The sequence below is a fragment of the Zootoca vivipara genome, chromosome 5 (genome assembly GCF_963506605.1).
Source record: "Zootoca vivipara chromosome 5, rZooViv1.1, whole genome shotgun sequence".
NCBI classification, from domain to species: Eukaryota; Metazoa; Chordata; class Lepidosauria; order Squamata; family Lacertidae; genus Zootoca; species Zootoca vivipara.
The window spans coordinates 75,399,487-75,413,610 of NC_083280.1; the positions used below are offsets into that span (position 1 = coordinate 75,399,487).

At 42.4% G+C, this 14,124-nt stretch overlaps 1 protein-coding gene across 1 annotated transcript in view; it reads right to left on the reverse strand.

The window, feature by feature from the left end:
* Window positions 1–240: 240 nt before the first annotated feature.
* Window positions 241–14,124, reverse strand: part of BICC1 (BicC family RNA binding protein 1) — a 112,371-nt gene continuing 98,487 nt past the window's right edge. The window contains exons 16-21 of the mRNA XM_035137506.2: window positions 13,643–13,682; window positions 11,991–12,145; window positions 8,905–9,061; window positions 8,103–8,263; window positions 4,871–4,970; window positions 241–4,619 (exon numbers count right to left, since the gene is read on the reverse strand). Coding sequence (XP_034993397.1) covers window positions 4,489–4,619; window positions 4,871–4,970; window positions 8,103–8,263; window positions 8,905–9,061; window positions 11,991–12,145; window positions 13,643–13,682 — 744 coding nt within the window. The 3' untranslated portion in view covers window positions 241–4,488. The remainder of the gene's footprint in view (window positions 4,620–4,870; window positions 4,971–8,102; window positions 8,264–8,904; window positions 9,062–11,990; window positions 12,146–13,642; window positions 13,683–14,124) is intronic.

The window sequence follows — 14,124 nt, forward strand, 5'->3', positions numbered from 1 at the left end:
CCTGGGGAAAACGGGGTACTTGGCAGCTATGCTTATAATGCTTTTATTGCAAGTTGAAGCTCTTGCCATCCCATGACTGCAGAAGGGGAGCTGGAAGACACAAGGAGAGGATCCATCACAACTACAGAAAAATGTGGAGGAGGAGGAGGAGGAGGAGGAGAAGAAGAAGAGTTTGCATTTGATATCCCGCTTTATCACTACCCGAAGGAGTCTCAAAGCAGCTAACAGTCTCCTTCCCCCCCTCCCCCACAACAGACACCCTGTGAGGTGGGTGGGGCTGAGAGAATTCAGAGAAGTGTGACTAACCCAATGTCACCCAGGCAGCTGCATGTGGAGGAGCGGAGACGCGAACCCGGTTCCCCAGATTACAAGTCTACCGCTCTTAACCACTACACCACACTGGCTCTCACTACACCACACTACTCTATGCATGATTAGGGTTCCCAATGCATTTTCTCGAGGGAAAATGTTTTTGTTCCCTAATAAAAAGCTGCTTGAGATAAGCATGGGCAAGTTTGCCCACAATGTTTTTCTCTGGCTAAAATGACCTCAAAATGCATTGGAAAGAATGACTGCTGGTACAGTGGTCTTCTTTTATCTTCAGGAGAGCTGGGCGGATGTTGTTCCACTGAGAGGAGCCAGACACATTTCTGCATTTCCCCCATCTTCCCATCAGATCAGATAGCACTATTTGCAGGGATGAGGATGCCCTGTCTCATCTAGTCCACACAAACAGGATGCTTCAAGTGGCAACAGTTGTTTCTGGTACACACAGCTGACAATGAACTGTTGCAAAGACCAATGTTTAAAGGGCAACATGGTCTGCAGAACTGTATTTCTACTTTGAAGGTGTCCAGAATTGTAATGCCAAGCCCCCTTTAACTTGGGTATTGCCAGTAATTGAGTTTAAAGCCTTCTCTTAATCAAATGAGAAGTAATCTCCACATTCAGGAAAACGAACAAATATGTGGTACTGTACAACCTTCTGGGAATTATACTGTTTCAGAAGCCCATCCTCCTTAATGCTAGACAAGGCATGTTCACTGAATTTCCAGCTTCCGTCAGAAAAGTCTCTAGCCCTTTTCCTTGTGGAAATAGCAAAAAACAAACATGCAAGCACTTAAAAAAAGAGATCAATTGCTCAGCAAGAAACAAGTAGCTGCAAATCACTGGGTATACATAAACTTCCATTTTAATTTGATTAAAAGCAATATTTTTATTCAACAACTCTAAACATCAAATGTAACGTTATAAACAGACTTGGCTGTTTCACATCATGCTCATATCAAAGCATCTGTAGACCCACTCCTCAGCATAGAATCTCTGGTTATGGGCCTTTGTAGTGGATATTAAACTTGAATGCTTCCCCATTTCAAAGGCTGCCTACTGAAAGTTAGCACACTGGGTCTGAGACTAGTCTGAACTCTGCTCCCATGACAACGGAATAATTGACAGGGGGGACAGGGTGCATTTGGGACCATGCAATCCCTCAAACAGCACTTTGAAGCACTGTGTTCTCAGTGTGCACCACACACAGTTTCTGAACATATAGATTGCACCCGTAAAGACCAGTAGCTCATGGGCAATCTGCATTTGTAACCTTTTCTTGTCAACCGTAAAGAAAAAGAAGGATGACTTGACTATTACTCACATGATGTGCCCCTTCACTTCAGAAGCATGATCAGCATTCTTTAGTAACTGTGCCTGTTAACAATGCCCAGTTTAGGTTAGTCCTAACAGGGCCTAGCATTACAGAGAAAATAACAAGCATGTATTTGTTCTGACTTTGGGAGCAACCATTCCATGTTAAGAGAACATGAAATCACCTCTGGAATAAATGTGTGTAAAAGACGACAGACTACATTTCATAGGCAGTGTAACAAGGGGATTATATAAATTTATTCTTTCATGTAACATTTGATTAGTTTGGAAAATTCCCATTTTTGAACCTTTAATTCCATCTTTCATTTATTTATTCTTTAAAAAAAAATCACTAAAAAGGACCCCTTCCCTCCCAAAATACAATCTGTATCTGCTCTATATTTACAGATAACTGGTCGCTATAAAGGCACAAAATTTAAAACTAACGTTTCAATATCTTTTTGTGCATAATACAATATTGACAATACTGAACATTGCATTGCCATATATCCCTTTTGTGGAATCAAAAGGAGTGAGAAAGTTGTCCTTCCAGTGTGGAGTTTGTGTGTGTGTGTGTGTTGGGTGTGAGTGTGCAGCCCTATCGTTCTTATATCTGGGGAAATCTTCACTTCAGCATAGACCACAGCAGCTTAAATGCATCTTCCAGGTATAATACTGTCATAACACACATGGCATTTAAGTACAAACTGGAAAAAACTATGCACAGATCTGTGGGAGAAGAATGCCTTAAAGGCGAGGGGGGGGGGTGCAACGGCAGCCGAAAGAGACTGGCAGATAGGTGCTCATCCTAGTCTGAATTAACTCTGGTACAGATTAAACCAAGTTAGTTTTAAATTTTGGTAAAATCATTTCCATGGACAAGCTGAATTCCTGAACTACTAAGTGCTTAATTCTACACATGAGGAGACTCATACCAAATGGCATATTCATGATGAAGAAGATAGTTTAAGTATCAGGATCTCTATATTACAGTGTGAACAGAAGTATGTAAGTTTTGAGGCAGGACTAGCTGATTTCCAGGATAATACGTAAGGCAACACACAGGAAAAGGCAACTGCAGTTGAGCATGCACTAATCTGGCCCATGCTTTTTCAAACACTGGAGAAAGATCAGCAGCTATTTGAGTTGCAGTGAGAAGCTGGATAGGGTTAGAACGAATGCCGGTGGGTAGCAGATGACAACTGCATTATCTACCATTAAAGATTTCCTTTATGTGTGTTTGTGTTTTTTTCTTCGCCATAGAAAATAATTATCCACAGAAAGTGTCAAAACTATTTCTCACCCCTGTTTTGCATATATATAAAAAACAGCTACGGTAATTGGTTAAATCTAATGCCTTCGTTAAGAGTGGTTTGCAACCACCTTAAAGGGTTTGTACATTGTACATAAATAAGAAATTACAGTACAAGTAAGTTCACAATTTTTTCTATGGGAATGTTTTCCTTCTTTCGATAAATTCATGTTTGGAAACATCGTATTGCATCGCCGAGAGGCACTTCATCCTATCCTTCACTTCATAAATTTATACCTAGTCATTTGCAAAAAGACAGAAATAGTATAACCAGATTTCTTGACCTTTCACAGTAAAAGAACACAACTGTTAGCTCTGTCCATGCACAACACAGACTCTTTCTGGTGACATGTCAGTATGGATTTTCGGAAATAGCTCATCTCAAAACTCCATAGCTGACAATCACTAACTTAAATCAACCAATAAAACAGATGTCATTGCAGCTATTTGACTTATGTTGATCTATTGCTGAATGAAGAGTCAATGAAAGCAATATTCTTGAAATAAATGCAACAGTGCTGTCTTGTCAAATGAAATTAATGCTCTCCTTAAATGAACAATTGCCCAGAGTTCTGGCATGATGAATTGCCTTCCATCCTCTACCAAAAACTTTTTAGGAGATCCGTTTAATTTCTTATGCACTGTAAAGTGTACAGATTCTTAAAAAATAAGACGTTTCCTATAAATAAAGTGTCCTTTAGTGGCAGTATATACTAAAATAGTCCTTTGCTTTGAGACGACCATTAAAATCAGTTTTAGCATTACAGGCAGCAGCTAAATAGGGATAACTGATGGCAATAAGGTTCATTTTGGTCTTTCATTGCATCTTTTACAGTGCACAAGCTGAACTGTGAGGATTCTTCGAATGCCTCCCAAAAGCGAAAAGAAGGTTGAGTCCAACGCTAAGAGACCTGATTGTTGATGACTGCTCTACAGTTGTTTAAGGGGGGGAAATAACCAAAATTTGATTTGCTAGTATGGTTTATGGCAAAAGAATTTCATCTAATGTGGGAACATACCTGGCAAACGTTGATAAGTGCCAATACAATATTTTTTCCCCATGGAAATTAAAGAGGAAAACAATGAAATTTCCACAGGACAAGCAATCAGAACATGTAAAGTGCAGAAAGACCTCAATTAATCATTAAGCAGTACCAGAAATACCTTCTTGATAAAAACCACATGCTATGCCCCTCTGGCATCCCAGCCCTTCACTCTCCATTCAAATAAGTAAAAAAAAAAAATTTCAGTGCATACAATATAGTTATTATAAGTAATAAAATACTAAACAAAGAACCCTATATTATCATTATTGCAAATTCTGTCCAATCTACATGAGTAAAACATAATCCACATTTGGTGTTCAGAAAGAGACAAGTGTTCTCTTCCTTTCTTTTTGGCACAGGTATTTGTGCAGAAGGCTTTGGTCCTTGGTACCTAAATTCCCAAAGTGCAGGGGGTCGTGTGCAGTGATGTCTGTCCACAGGATTGCCATGTCCATTTGTGCAGTCAACTGTGAGAGCCTCGAATTACTGCTACCAGCGGCCACTCACACTAGCAATGTCCGAATGAAACTGACGCGGCAGTCTTCCACTAGCGCCGCCTTCCAGGAACGAGGCGCGGACATTGGAGGGGTCAAACAGTTTTCTTCGGTTTTTATTCAGTTCTGCGCATATGAGGGGCGGGAGCGGGGGAAGAAAAGAAAAGGGTTCATTAAAAAAAAATAGCAGCTAAATAGGGATTTATTTTTTTTAAAAAAAAGTTTATAGTGTTTGATAAACAAATGCAGATTAAATCCATACACGTCAAGGAGGGTGAAATTCATATCGGATTCTTAAGATGTAACAACTCAACCAAGCAAGGAAGATAGGAAAAACAAAGGGCCCTTATATGCACAAACAGTGCATTTTTCTTTACCTGAAATTGCAAGCAGCATTTTCCTTCGTGCACCAAAAGTAGTAATTCCGAGCTCTTTCAGATCCTGATCTGTGAGAGTGAGGAACGTCTGAAGATCAATCTGGAGAAAATACAAAATGTATACCCTAGTAATTCAAGATACAGAAGTCTCACAGTAAAGATTCAAAATGCATACTAAAGGGACTAGTATAGATAACTTCCCCGAAGAACTTTATTTTTATCATCCAAAGAGAAAACTGAGCAAGAGCAGCATAGGGTAATCCTATGCTATGCCTACTCAGAAGTTAACCCCATCAAATCCAATGGCACTCACTCCTAGGTAATTACACATATATAATGAAAGTATGATTTACAACCATGAAGAAGAAAAGATTATAGAAATGTCCCATTGCCAAAGTTTTTCTTCATAGAGAAGCAGGTGAAAAGGGTGCTTTAATACGTACCCATAGTGCCCAAGCACTGTTTGTGGGCTTTAACCAATATGCAAGTGGATCAGTTTCTGTTTACGTCTAGTGCAGGGAAGCAAACATGGTGCGCTCCAGATGTTGTGAACCACAACTCCCGTCATTCCTGATCATTGACCATATTGGCTATGGCCGATAGGAGTGGTGGTGCAAAACATCTGGAGGGAACCACATTGGCTACCCTCTGTTCCAGCATCATGGGAGCAACCACAGAGGAGATGGGAACAGTACTATTAGAAGCGTGTGTAAGTCAAGACCTCAAAGACGAGAAACGGGCTAAGAGCTGAACGACCTCAACACCGTTTCCACCCTATCCACACATTCCCAGATTGAGAAAAAACAACAACCAACAAATGAGATGTAGCTGGGCAAGGAAACACTCTGTCTCAATTCAAGCCTACCTGCTGATCAGCAATGGTGCTGCTGGACTGGATGGATTTGTCCATCCAATTTCATAAGGTCCTTACAGAAATTCCTTTTAATGCAATGCTAAATCTTTAAGATGCCAATGCATCTGTGCCTGATTTCTGTAACTAAATAATGCAGTGTCTGTTTTACAGGAGTTTCCATGCAACCTTTAAATGAACTCTTGCTCAATTCTAGTTTGTTAATGAGGGTGTGAAATCTCCACTTACCAAAATTCCGTCTTACATGCATTACAAATGCCTGTCCCAGAAAAAAACAAAACAAAACAATGGCCTGGTTCACACAGCACAGCAAGTCAGTGTACGACTTACAGTGTCCATGTGAACATGCTGACTCCTGGAGAGAAACAGGCATCCTCTTTGCTTCTTGATGGGCTTCTTTGATTAGTGCAGCACAGTAGCTTGGGCTTAGTGTGTTGCCTGGGATCACAGTTAAGACTTCTCCTCTTTAACCAGGATTTGTAAAGCAAGCTTTGTCCTGTGGTTACAGGTAATAGTTAAGAATGTGAATCCCTAACCATGAGCCCAGTTTCTGAAATGCCAAGTTAGCTGTTGTGCTGCACCAAGCTAAAAAAGCCTGTACATTCTCAAAGACATGTGAACTTCATAATTTTCAGATGGTAAGCCATCAGATCTATACCACCAGATGGCATGCCTCTTTGCAAGAGTCTACTACAAAAATAAGAAAGAAGGCCAGTAGCAATACTGAGTGGATGAGGGCAGGCTGGTAGACAGATGGCACAATCAAATTCTAGTTTAACAAGCCAGGAGATGCTAAAGATTTGGATGCTCACATGCAGTCTCTTGGCTCCCGCTTCACTTCTTTTGTGTGATGGGGAAGCAAGCCAGAAATACACAGTTAACCCTAGTTTATTATGTGCAAACTGAGAACTGTGGTTAATGGATTCCAAACAAGCCAGAATCATATGTCAAGTTTAAGTCACAGTTTCATATCCAGGCTTTTATGGAAGCCACTGACCACTGTTTCTCAGTTTGCATGTAACAGGAAGCTATCGTTAACTGCAGCTTCCTAGTTTGTTTCCCTGCTTTCATGAAGGGAGTGGAGTGGGCAAAGCATGAGCAAAGCAGCTCACAAATATCCTGGTTTTAGTAAGGTAGAATTTGGTATGTGAGTGTGGCCAATGTACCTGAGCTGAAGGTGGCCCACTCTTTGTGTAACTCAGTATGTCAGAAGACAAGCCCACAGGATTAGGTACTGCCACTCCAGGGTACACTTGATAACATCATAGTTTCTGGGTACAATTCGAAGTGTTGGTGCTGACCTTTAAAGCACTAAAAACCCTCAGCCCTGTATACCTGAAGGAGAGTCTCCACCCCCATCGTTCAACCTGGACACTGAGATCAAGCACTGAGGGCCTTCTGGTGGTTCCCTCCCTGTGAGAAGTGAAGCTACCAGGAACCAGGCAGAGGGGCTTTCTCGGTAGTGGCACCCACCCTGTGGAACACCCTCCCATCAGATGTGAAGGAGTTAAGTAACTATATAACCTTTAGAAGACATCTGAAGGCAGTCCAGTACAGTATAGGGTTTGATTTTTTTTAATGTTATTATATATGTGTTGGAAGCCGCCCAGAGTGGCTGGGACAACCCAGTCAGATGGGTGGGACACAAATAAATTATTATCATCATCATCAATATATCCTGCCTTTCCTTTCAAAGGAGACCAGTGGCTTTACCGAGGTTTTGTGTAAGCCATGCCACAAAATATCAGATTTGTGTCCAGGCAATCAAAGTTTTGCTCCAATGAGAGCTGAATTCTGTGCCTTGTTCAAACGATGCCCAGGGATAAAAGCTTACATTTTTCAATAACCATCACTGATAGCCAGCATGGTCAGTGTTCCAGGATCACGAGACCTATATAGTCCAACATGTTAGCTACCCATGTATCATGTTAGCTACCCATGCTTTAGTATGTTGAGCTGGGAAGCAGGCAGCACTATGCTGCAGAAGAGGCAAAGGCCTGATGACAACAGGCAGGGCCAGATGCTCTCCTGTTTCTTATGTAGCTGTGTCACAAGCCACTGACGCATGGTGTCACTCATGGAACACTCATACAGCTAGTTGTATGTGAATGCACTACACAGCATGCATCCACATATGCTTGCAAACACTGGAAACCAGAGTTGCTTCTCTCAGCACAGTGCTTTGAAAACACTTGAGGTTTGAAGCTAGCTATTCCTACATTCAAGGAATGAATATGTGGTCTTCACAGAATAGTAAATGAAAGCACAGCAGATGGTAGCAATTGAGCGATTTAGTTTGGAAAGTAATCAAAACACTCTAGCAGGAACAACAACAAAAAAATGCCTTTTCCAGACACTGACCTCTTGTTGCTGGAATATGTCTGTGTATTTGCCCAAACCCAGTTTGCTGAACAGCTCAGGCAGGTCAGATCCCTTAAATAGGCTGTTCAAGTTACAGCCATTGCTTCCTGTCAGCGAGGAGATGCAGTCCATGTAATTGCTGCTGCTGAGATAATGTTCAGCTGGAAGTTCAGAGAGGAAGTACCTTTGAGTTTCCAAACAGTTTGCATTTCACTTTTAAAACATATCCCACTGAACTACTTAAACTGTGCATAAGCCACTGTGACAGGTAGACTTTAAACCCAGCCCACCCAAAGGCAAATGATCAAGCCATAATATTTTCCCTGAAGTGCTATGAAAGAAAGTCAAAGATTGAAACTACATGTGGGGCTGCTCCTGAATAGGGCAGCCTTGCATTAAGCCACCCCCCCCCTTGATTTTTGTGCTTCAACTTACACAGCATCCTAAATGCTGTGACACTGAGCATTTGCTCATGTTAGCAGCAGTAGCAAATGATGTGGTGTTGGAAATATGGCAACACTCAATATGGTGACATCAGGCCATGAAGTTGATTCACACATTACAGAGTCAAAGGGGAGACCCATGATTCAGTGCAGCGTCTTTCAGCAAGCTGTCCCCACCACCACACACCCAGTTTCTAACTCTGTCCTAGGATTTTAACACTTGCAATTAACAGGCTGAACTAAACAACCAACTTTGCTTCCACTAGACTTAGGACAAAATTTTAGCCAAGCCAACGCTAGTGCATGACAAAACTCATGCTCAAGTTTAAAAAATAAAAAATAAAGCAGAAAATCATTACTTGATTTGTTTTGTTTCCTTTTAGGGCTGCCAATGGAAGAAACAAAGTCACCAGGGGCTGCTGGGCCAATGCCATTGTGATCTCTCCAGTTATCAGAGTCGCTACCACTTCCTAGATGTTCCCGGCTGTTGGATCGTGAGAGAGACATTGATGAACCCTGCAAGAAAGATAAGAAGGAATAAGCATAACCTGAAAACTGGGAGAAGGCTCCTTATAAACCTTAAAGAATGGTCACCCTGAAATGACTTTTTTCTTTTCTTTATAGGAGAGCACCCCTGTAGGGGAGCCACCCTAGGAAGGTGAACATGTGGAATAGGCAGAGATAAAGAGAGGAGGAAGAGAAAAAAGAGAGAATGGAGCACACCCTTTCTTGTTTAATCCCATTTCTCACTAGAGGAACAGAATGACATATTTCTCTACATTTCCAAGTTCTAAAAAATAAAATTCCACTATACAGAATAATTACACATCAAGGAGAAGTGTAAACTATCAACCTCTGAAAGGTGATAGATGAGCATTTCTTGACATGGAAGAACACCCAGGCCTGAAGGGGTGCAGTTCACTGCACAAGGATATATTGCTGAGTACTTACTTTGGGCTCTGGGGTCTTATTAAATACAAAAAAAGCTTGCAACCAACAGGATTCTGTACTCTCTGGCACGTATGGAGGACACACTACCTTACTCAGCTCAGGACCTCAATACCTTAAGGACCATCTCTCCCCATACAAACTGACCTGGACCCTGTGTGCTTGTTATCTGAGGCCCTTCTCTATGCCCCACCTCCCTGAGAGCTTTGGAGGGTGACAACACAAAAACAGGACTTTTGTGGTGGCTCCGCATCTGTGGAATGCTCTCCCCAGAGAGGCTTGCCTGGCACCTTCATTACATGTCTTTAGGCACCAGGTGAAAACATCCCTCTTTACCCGGGCCTTCAGCCATGGTTGGTTAAATGTGTGTGGGGGGGGGTGTCCAAGGGGCTGTTGTTATGATTTTATTAGCATGCTGCATGTTATGTTTTTGTTATTATGCTGCATAAATTATGTTCTTTATGTTGCATACTGCCCTGGGATCTTTGGATAAAGGGTGGTATATAAATCAAATTAATAAAAAAAGCAACAATAGTTATGCAATAAGCCAAGGTAGTGCCACCTACTCATTCATTTTGGCAGTAGCAAATTACTGAAGCACACATCAATCACTGACATGGTTGCACAGTAATATGCTTTGCACCCTTTTCAACTCTACCCTTCCTATTTATTGGGCTTGCTCCCATTTTTTGTAAGAGACATCTCAATAACTTTGGTTTTAGCGAAAGAAACTCATGACCCATATCACAAGCAAACTTGTGAATCTCTTTTTAAAAAAGAAAATGGCCCCATCCTAATGCAACAGTGCCTTCACAGGGTCAGTCTTTAACCATGACCTGGAATGCTCCTCACCACACTGAGATTGTCATGTGACCCATTGGAGACTTTGTGACCACGCCCACACATTCCCAGAGCTCACTGGTTAACTCCTGGCTAATCATTTTGGAATCAATGGTGTAAGGTACCGTGACAGAAGTGCTTTCTAATACCGATGGAAGTTCTGAAAACAGCCCAGTATAAGCAGGAAAACAAAGGGATCCATGGTTTTTATTTTGCCCACATGTCTCAAGCAAAGCAAAACAATGAGCAGTGGAGTCTCTGAAGAAATAGTTTACAGAACAAGGAACCCAGGCTGTGGTTTGCTTCTGGGCTACAGCCAAGTGACTCATGGACAGAAAACATTTTTAGTCTCCTAATAAACTCCTGTGAAAAAGGGAGACAAGTAAAATGGCTGGAAGATAATGTGAAACACACTAGACAACATTTATCTGCTAAAAGTATATACGAGGAACAGCATGCGCCAAACTAAACCTGTTCCTAAGGAAAATCAATTTTTATCATTTACATCCTATTCATAAGATGTGAAGATGGTTCACAAAAAAAGCCTGTATCTCATTTAATGCAATGTTTTGACTTTGCAAAACAGAAAGCGCAGTTTCTGCTATGGGTGTTTTCCACCTATCAGTTAGACATCTGAACAGTAGACTTTCCACCCTGCCATTGTTAATACTGTCATGGGGGAATCCCTCGCACCCCACTCCCCAGAAAATTCAAATGGCAGCAAAACCCAGATACATTTGGCGTTGGTAAAGATCTGGCATCCTATCTAAAGAGATGCTCCTTTAAAAAGTTGAGTGTTTTGCAGTGTTAGCACAGTGGAAATTTGCTGTAGGAGGAGCACAATGCAGAAGACCTTGAAATGTTGAGCAGGGGAACTGCATGATTACTCTTGCTTTCTCATCCCTCCTTGTCAACCAAGAGTACCACAGCTCTGCTACCAGGAAGCCACAGTAGATCATGACACTACAATCCCCTCTTCCTTCATCGAGAAGCCACTGCAAAATGATTCCTTGTGGGAATCTGCATTGCACTTGCCACGTAACTTAACCTTGTGGCATGAACCATGTCCATGCTGGGATCCAGTTGCCAACAGGCAGAATCCACACACCCGGCTTTTGTTACTTTAGAATTCATAGGCCTTGAACCTTCAGTAATTATCTCATGTGTCTTACTGTGAAAGCCACAAATACAAGTTTTAAGTCCTTGTGAAGCCTGCAATTAGTTGCGGCTGCATTCTAGAAAACAGGCCATTATGATTATTCATTCAAGCTAGAAATGAAGATACTTTTGCTTTGCAGACACTTGTACAAAAAAACACAGGTGATCGCCACCGACTACACTGGGGCATCTGCCATGGAGCTACAGCCTTGGATTGATCCCATGTGACTATTTTTACCCTTTTAACATCAACAGGACCACATTTCTCTAGTTCTTTGCTCGATGTACAGACTATGCTGAACCTGTTTTTAAAGAACAGGGACTCCATAAATCAATGAAGAGTTAAACCTAGAGAAGTCAAAAAACATGCTGCGTTGCACCTTCTTAAGATCTTGGAGCTTGAAATTCGCTGCAAATCGGTACTTATGTTCAAAATTCAGGTGAGCGGCCCCAGTTTCTTGCACGCATAGTAAAACTCATGCTTGCAGTTTTTGCATACCTCATAAGTTGTCGACATGGATGGTTTATATGACACGTGGTTAGCTCTTCTCAATTCCTTGATTGTTTCAGCTGGCATTGATTTGGAGAACCCAAGGCCGCTCCAGGTGTTTGTCGGTGTCCTCACCTCCGTAACAACTGGCTTCTTTAACATAGCTTAAAGAAAACAAAAGACAGCCTACCCGTAAGCATGAACAATGTACGTTTTTTGGATAAAAATGGCGTCTTTCGGCCAAAATGATAGCTCATAGAAACCCGCAAAACAGGTTGCTCTTAACCTTTGCTCAGGGGCGGAGCAAGCGGGGGGTGGGGGCGGTCCGCCCCGAGCGACGCCGGGGGGGGGGTGACACTCTGCCTCCCTTGCCCACCCCTTGCCTCCGTCCACAAATGCGCAGTCCGTTCAGTGTGCCGCTGGCGTGCGGCAGCTCCACGATGTTCCACACGCGCTCGGCACCTCTTAACTGCTCACCATGCGCGAGCGGCGCTCTGTGGAGCTGCCGCAGGCCAGTGGCACCCCAATCGGACTGCGCAAGTGCCGGATCTAGCATGTGCGCAGTCAGCACGATGGTCACGGTGATGTCACCGTGACCCCGTGCTGACTGCACACGCGCTGGATCCGGCGCTACGTAACGACGCATGCATCATTACATAACATGCATGCATCGTTACGTAGCGACGCTGCGCCCCGCGGATGCATGGCAATTTGCGCCCTGTGTGTCGTGCTGTCTCCCTCCGCCCCTGCCTTTGCTTCCCTCCACATATACTGAGATGGTGTGATGATAGGGGCTTATGATTCTGTACGTGTGAGGAGAAACCATGGAGTTACTATAACACACACAAGGTAAGTATCTTAGGTATAATAATGTGCGCTGCAGGCATTTGTACATACATGCACGCACATCTCATTCCTTATAGAGAAGTTCTGGCATATAAAGTATGCCATAAGAAAGAGGGAGGCTGTTTGGAAAAGAGAAATGGAGAACTGAGGTGAGTCCCAAGCCTCCATGATGGAACACAGTGTTGCAGATCCCACTTGCCAATGACTTCTCTGATCCTTCCACATATATTTTATATTAATATATATTAATATATGGGATATTAATGTATGCACGCAGCAGCCATGCCAACTGCGGTCACTTATGCTTAGAAATATGGGAGGCATTGAATCCCCAACCCTTCCCCTGTGTTTACAGGGTGTGCAGCCGGTAGGCAATCCCCTCCCTCCAAGTTGCTGTAAAAACGGGACACACACTAAGCATGATTATACAAGAGGAAAATGGTGCAGTAGCAGATGAGGCCTGCTGTGTTTCTTGAAAACAAAGTTCCCAATGAAACATGAGTGGGCCATCCTTTCCAACCACCTGCCCCAAGACAAGTTTATTATGGACCAAGAAGTTCCAAGTTTACAGTGTTCTCCCACACTGTAACAGTAGAACCAGAGTTTTTTATACACAGAGAAGTTTGGATTGCAAAACATGTTGTCTACGATACAGCTTCTCGATTTGAGCAACCAACCCAGCCAAATCTCAGAGCAGCAGGGGACTGTTCCTTTTTTAAAAAAAAAAAAGGAGGGGAGGGAAGCATGAACCCTTTCATTGTTCATCTACCAAACAGATATATATATATGCTTCAAGTCACAGTTGTCCCACATACCTTTGGTTGCTAATAGCTTCTTCTGTTCATAGTCAAATGCCTAAAAATGAAACACACAGAAGGCAGCTTAATCACTGCTCTCACTAAATGTCATGCCAGTACTCTGCTCTCCAAGCCACAAAGATTTTGATCACGGTCCATAAGTTTGTCTAGGGGGAACACTAAGCACTGAACAACAATGTGCCAGCAAGTCCAATTAACATTTGATATACTTAAAACTTTTACTTAAAACCAGCTAATTAGGGCTGTAAATAGCCTCGTAGTTATTCCTAAACCTTCACCCAATCTACTATTTTCAAACACGGCCCCTTTCTCCAAGGTATTTGGAGTGTTAAGCATTTGGTTCTCTGATCTAAATAAAAAATTACTTATTCGCCATGTGATTGCTTCTGCAGGAGCGCTGAAAAACTTCTGCATGCCGAGTTTTGCTTTGGTCACAAAGTTCAGTCACCAAGTTACCACAGTGTGAGCTCTAACCCCCT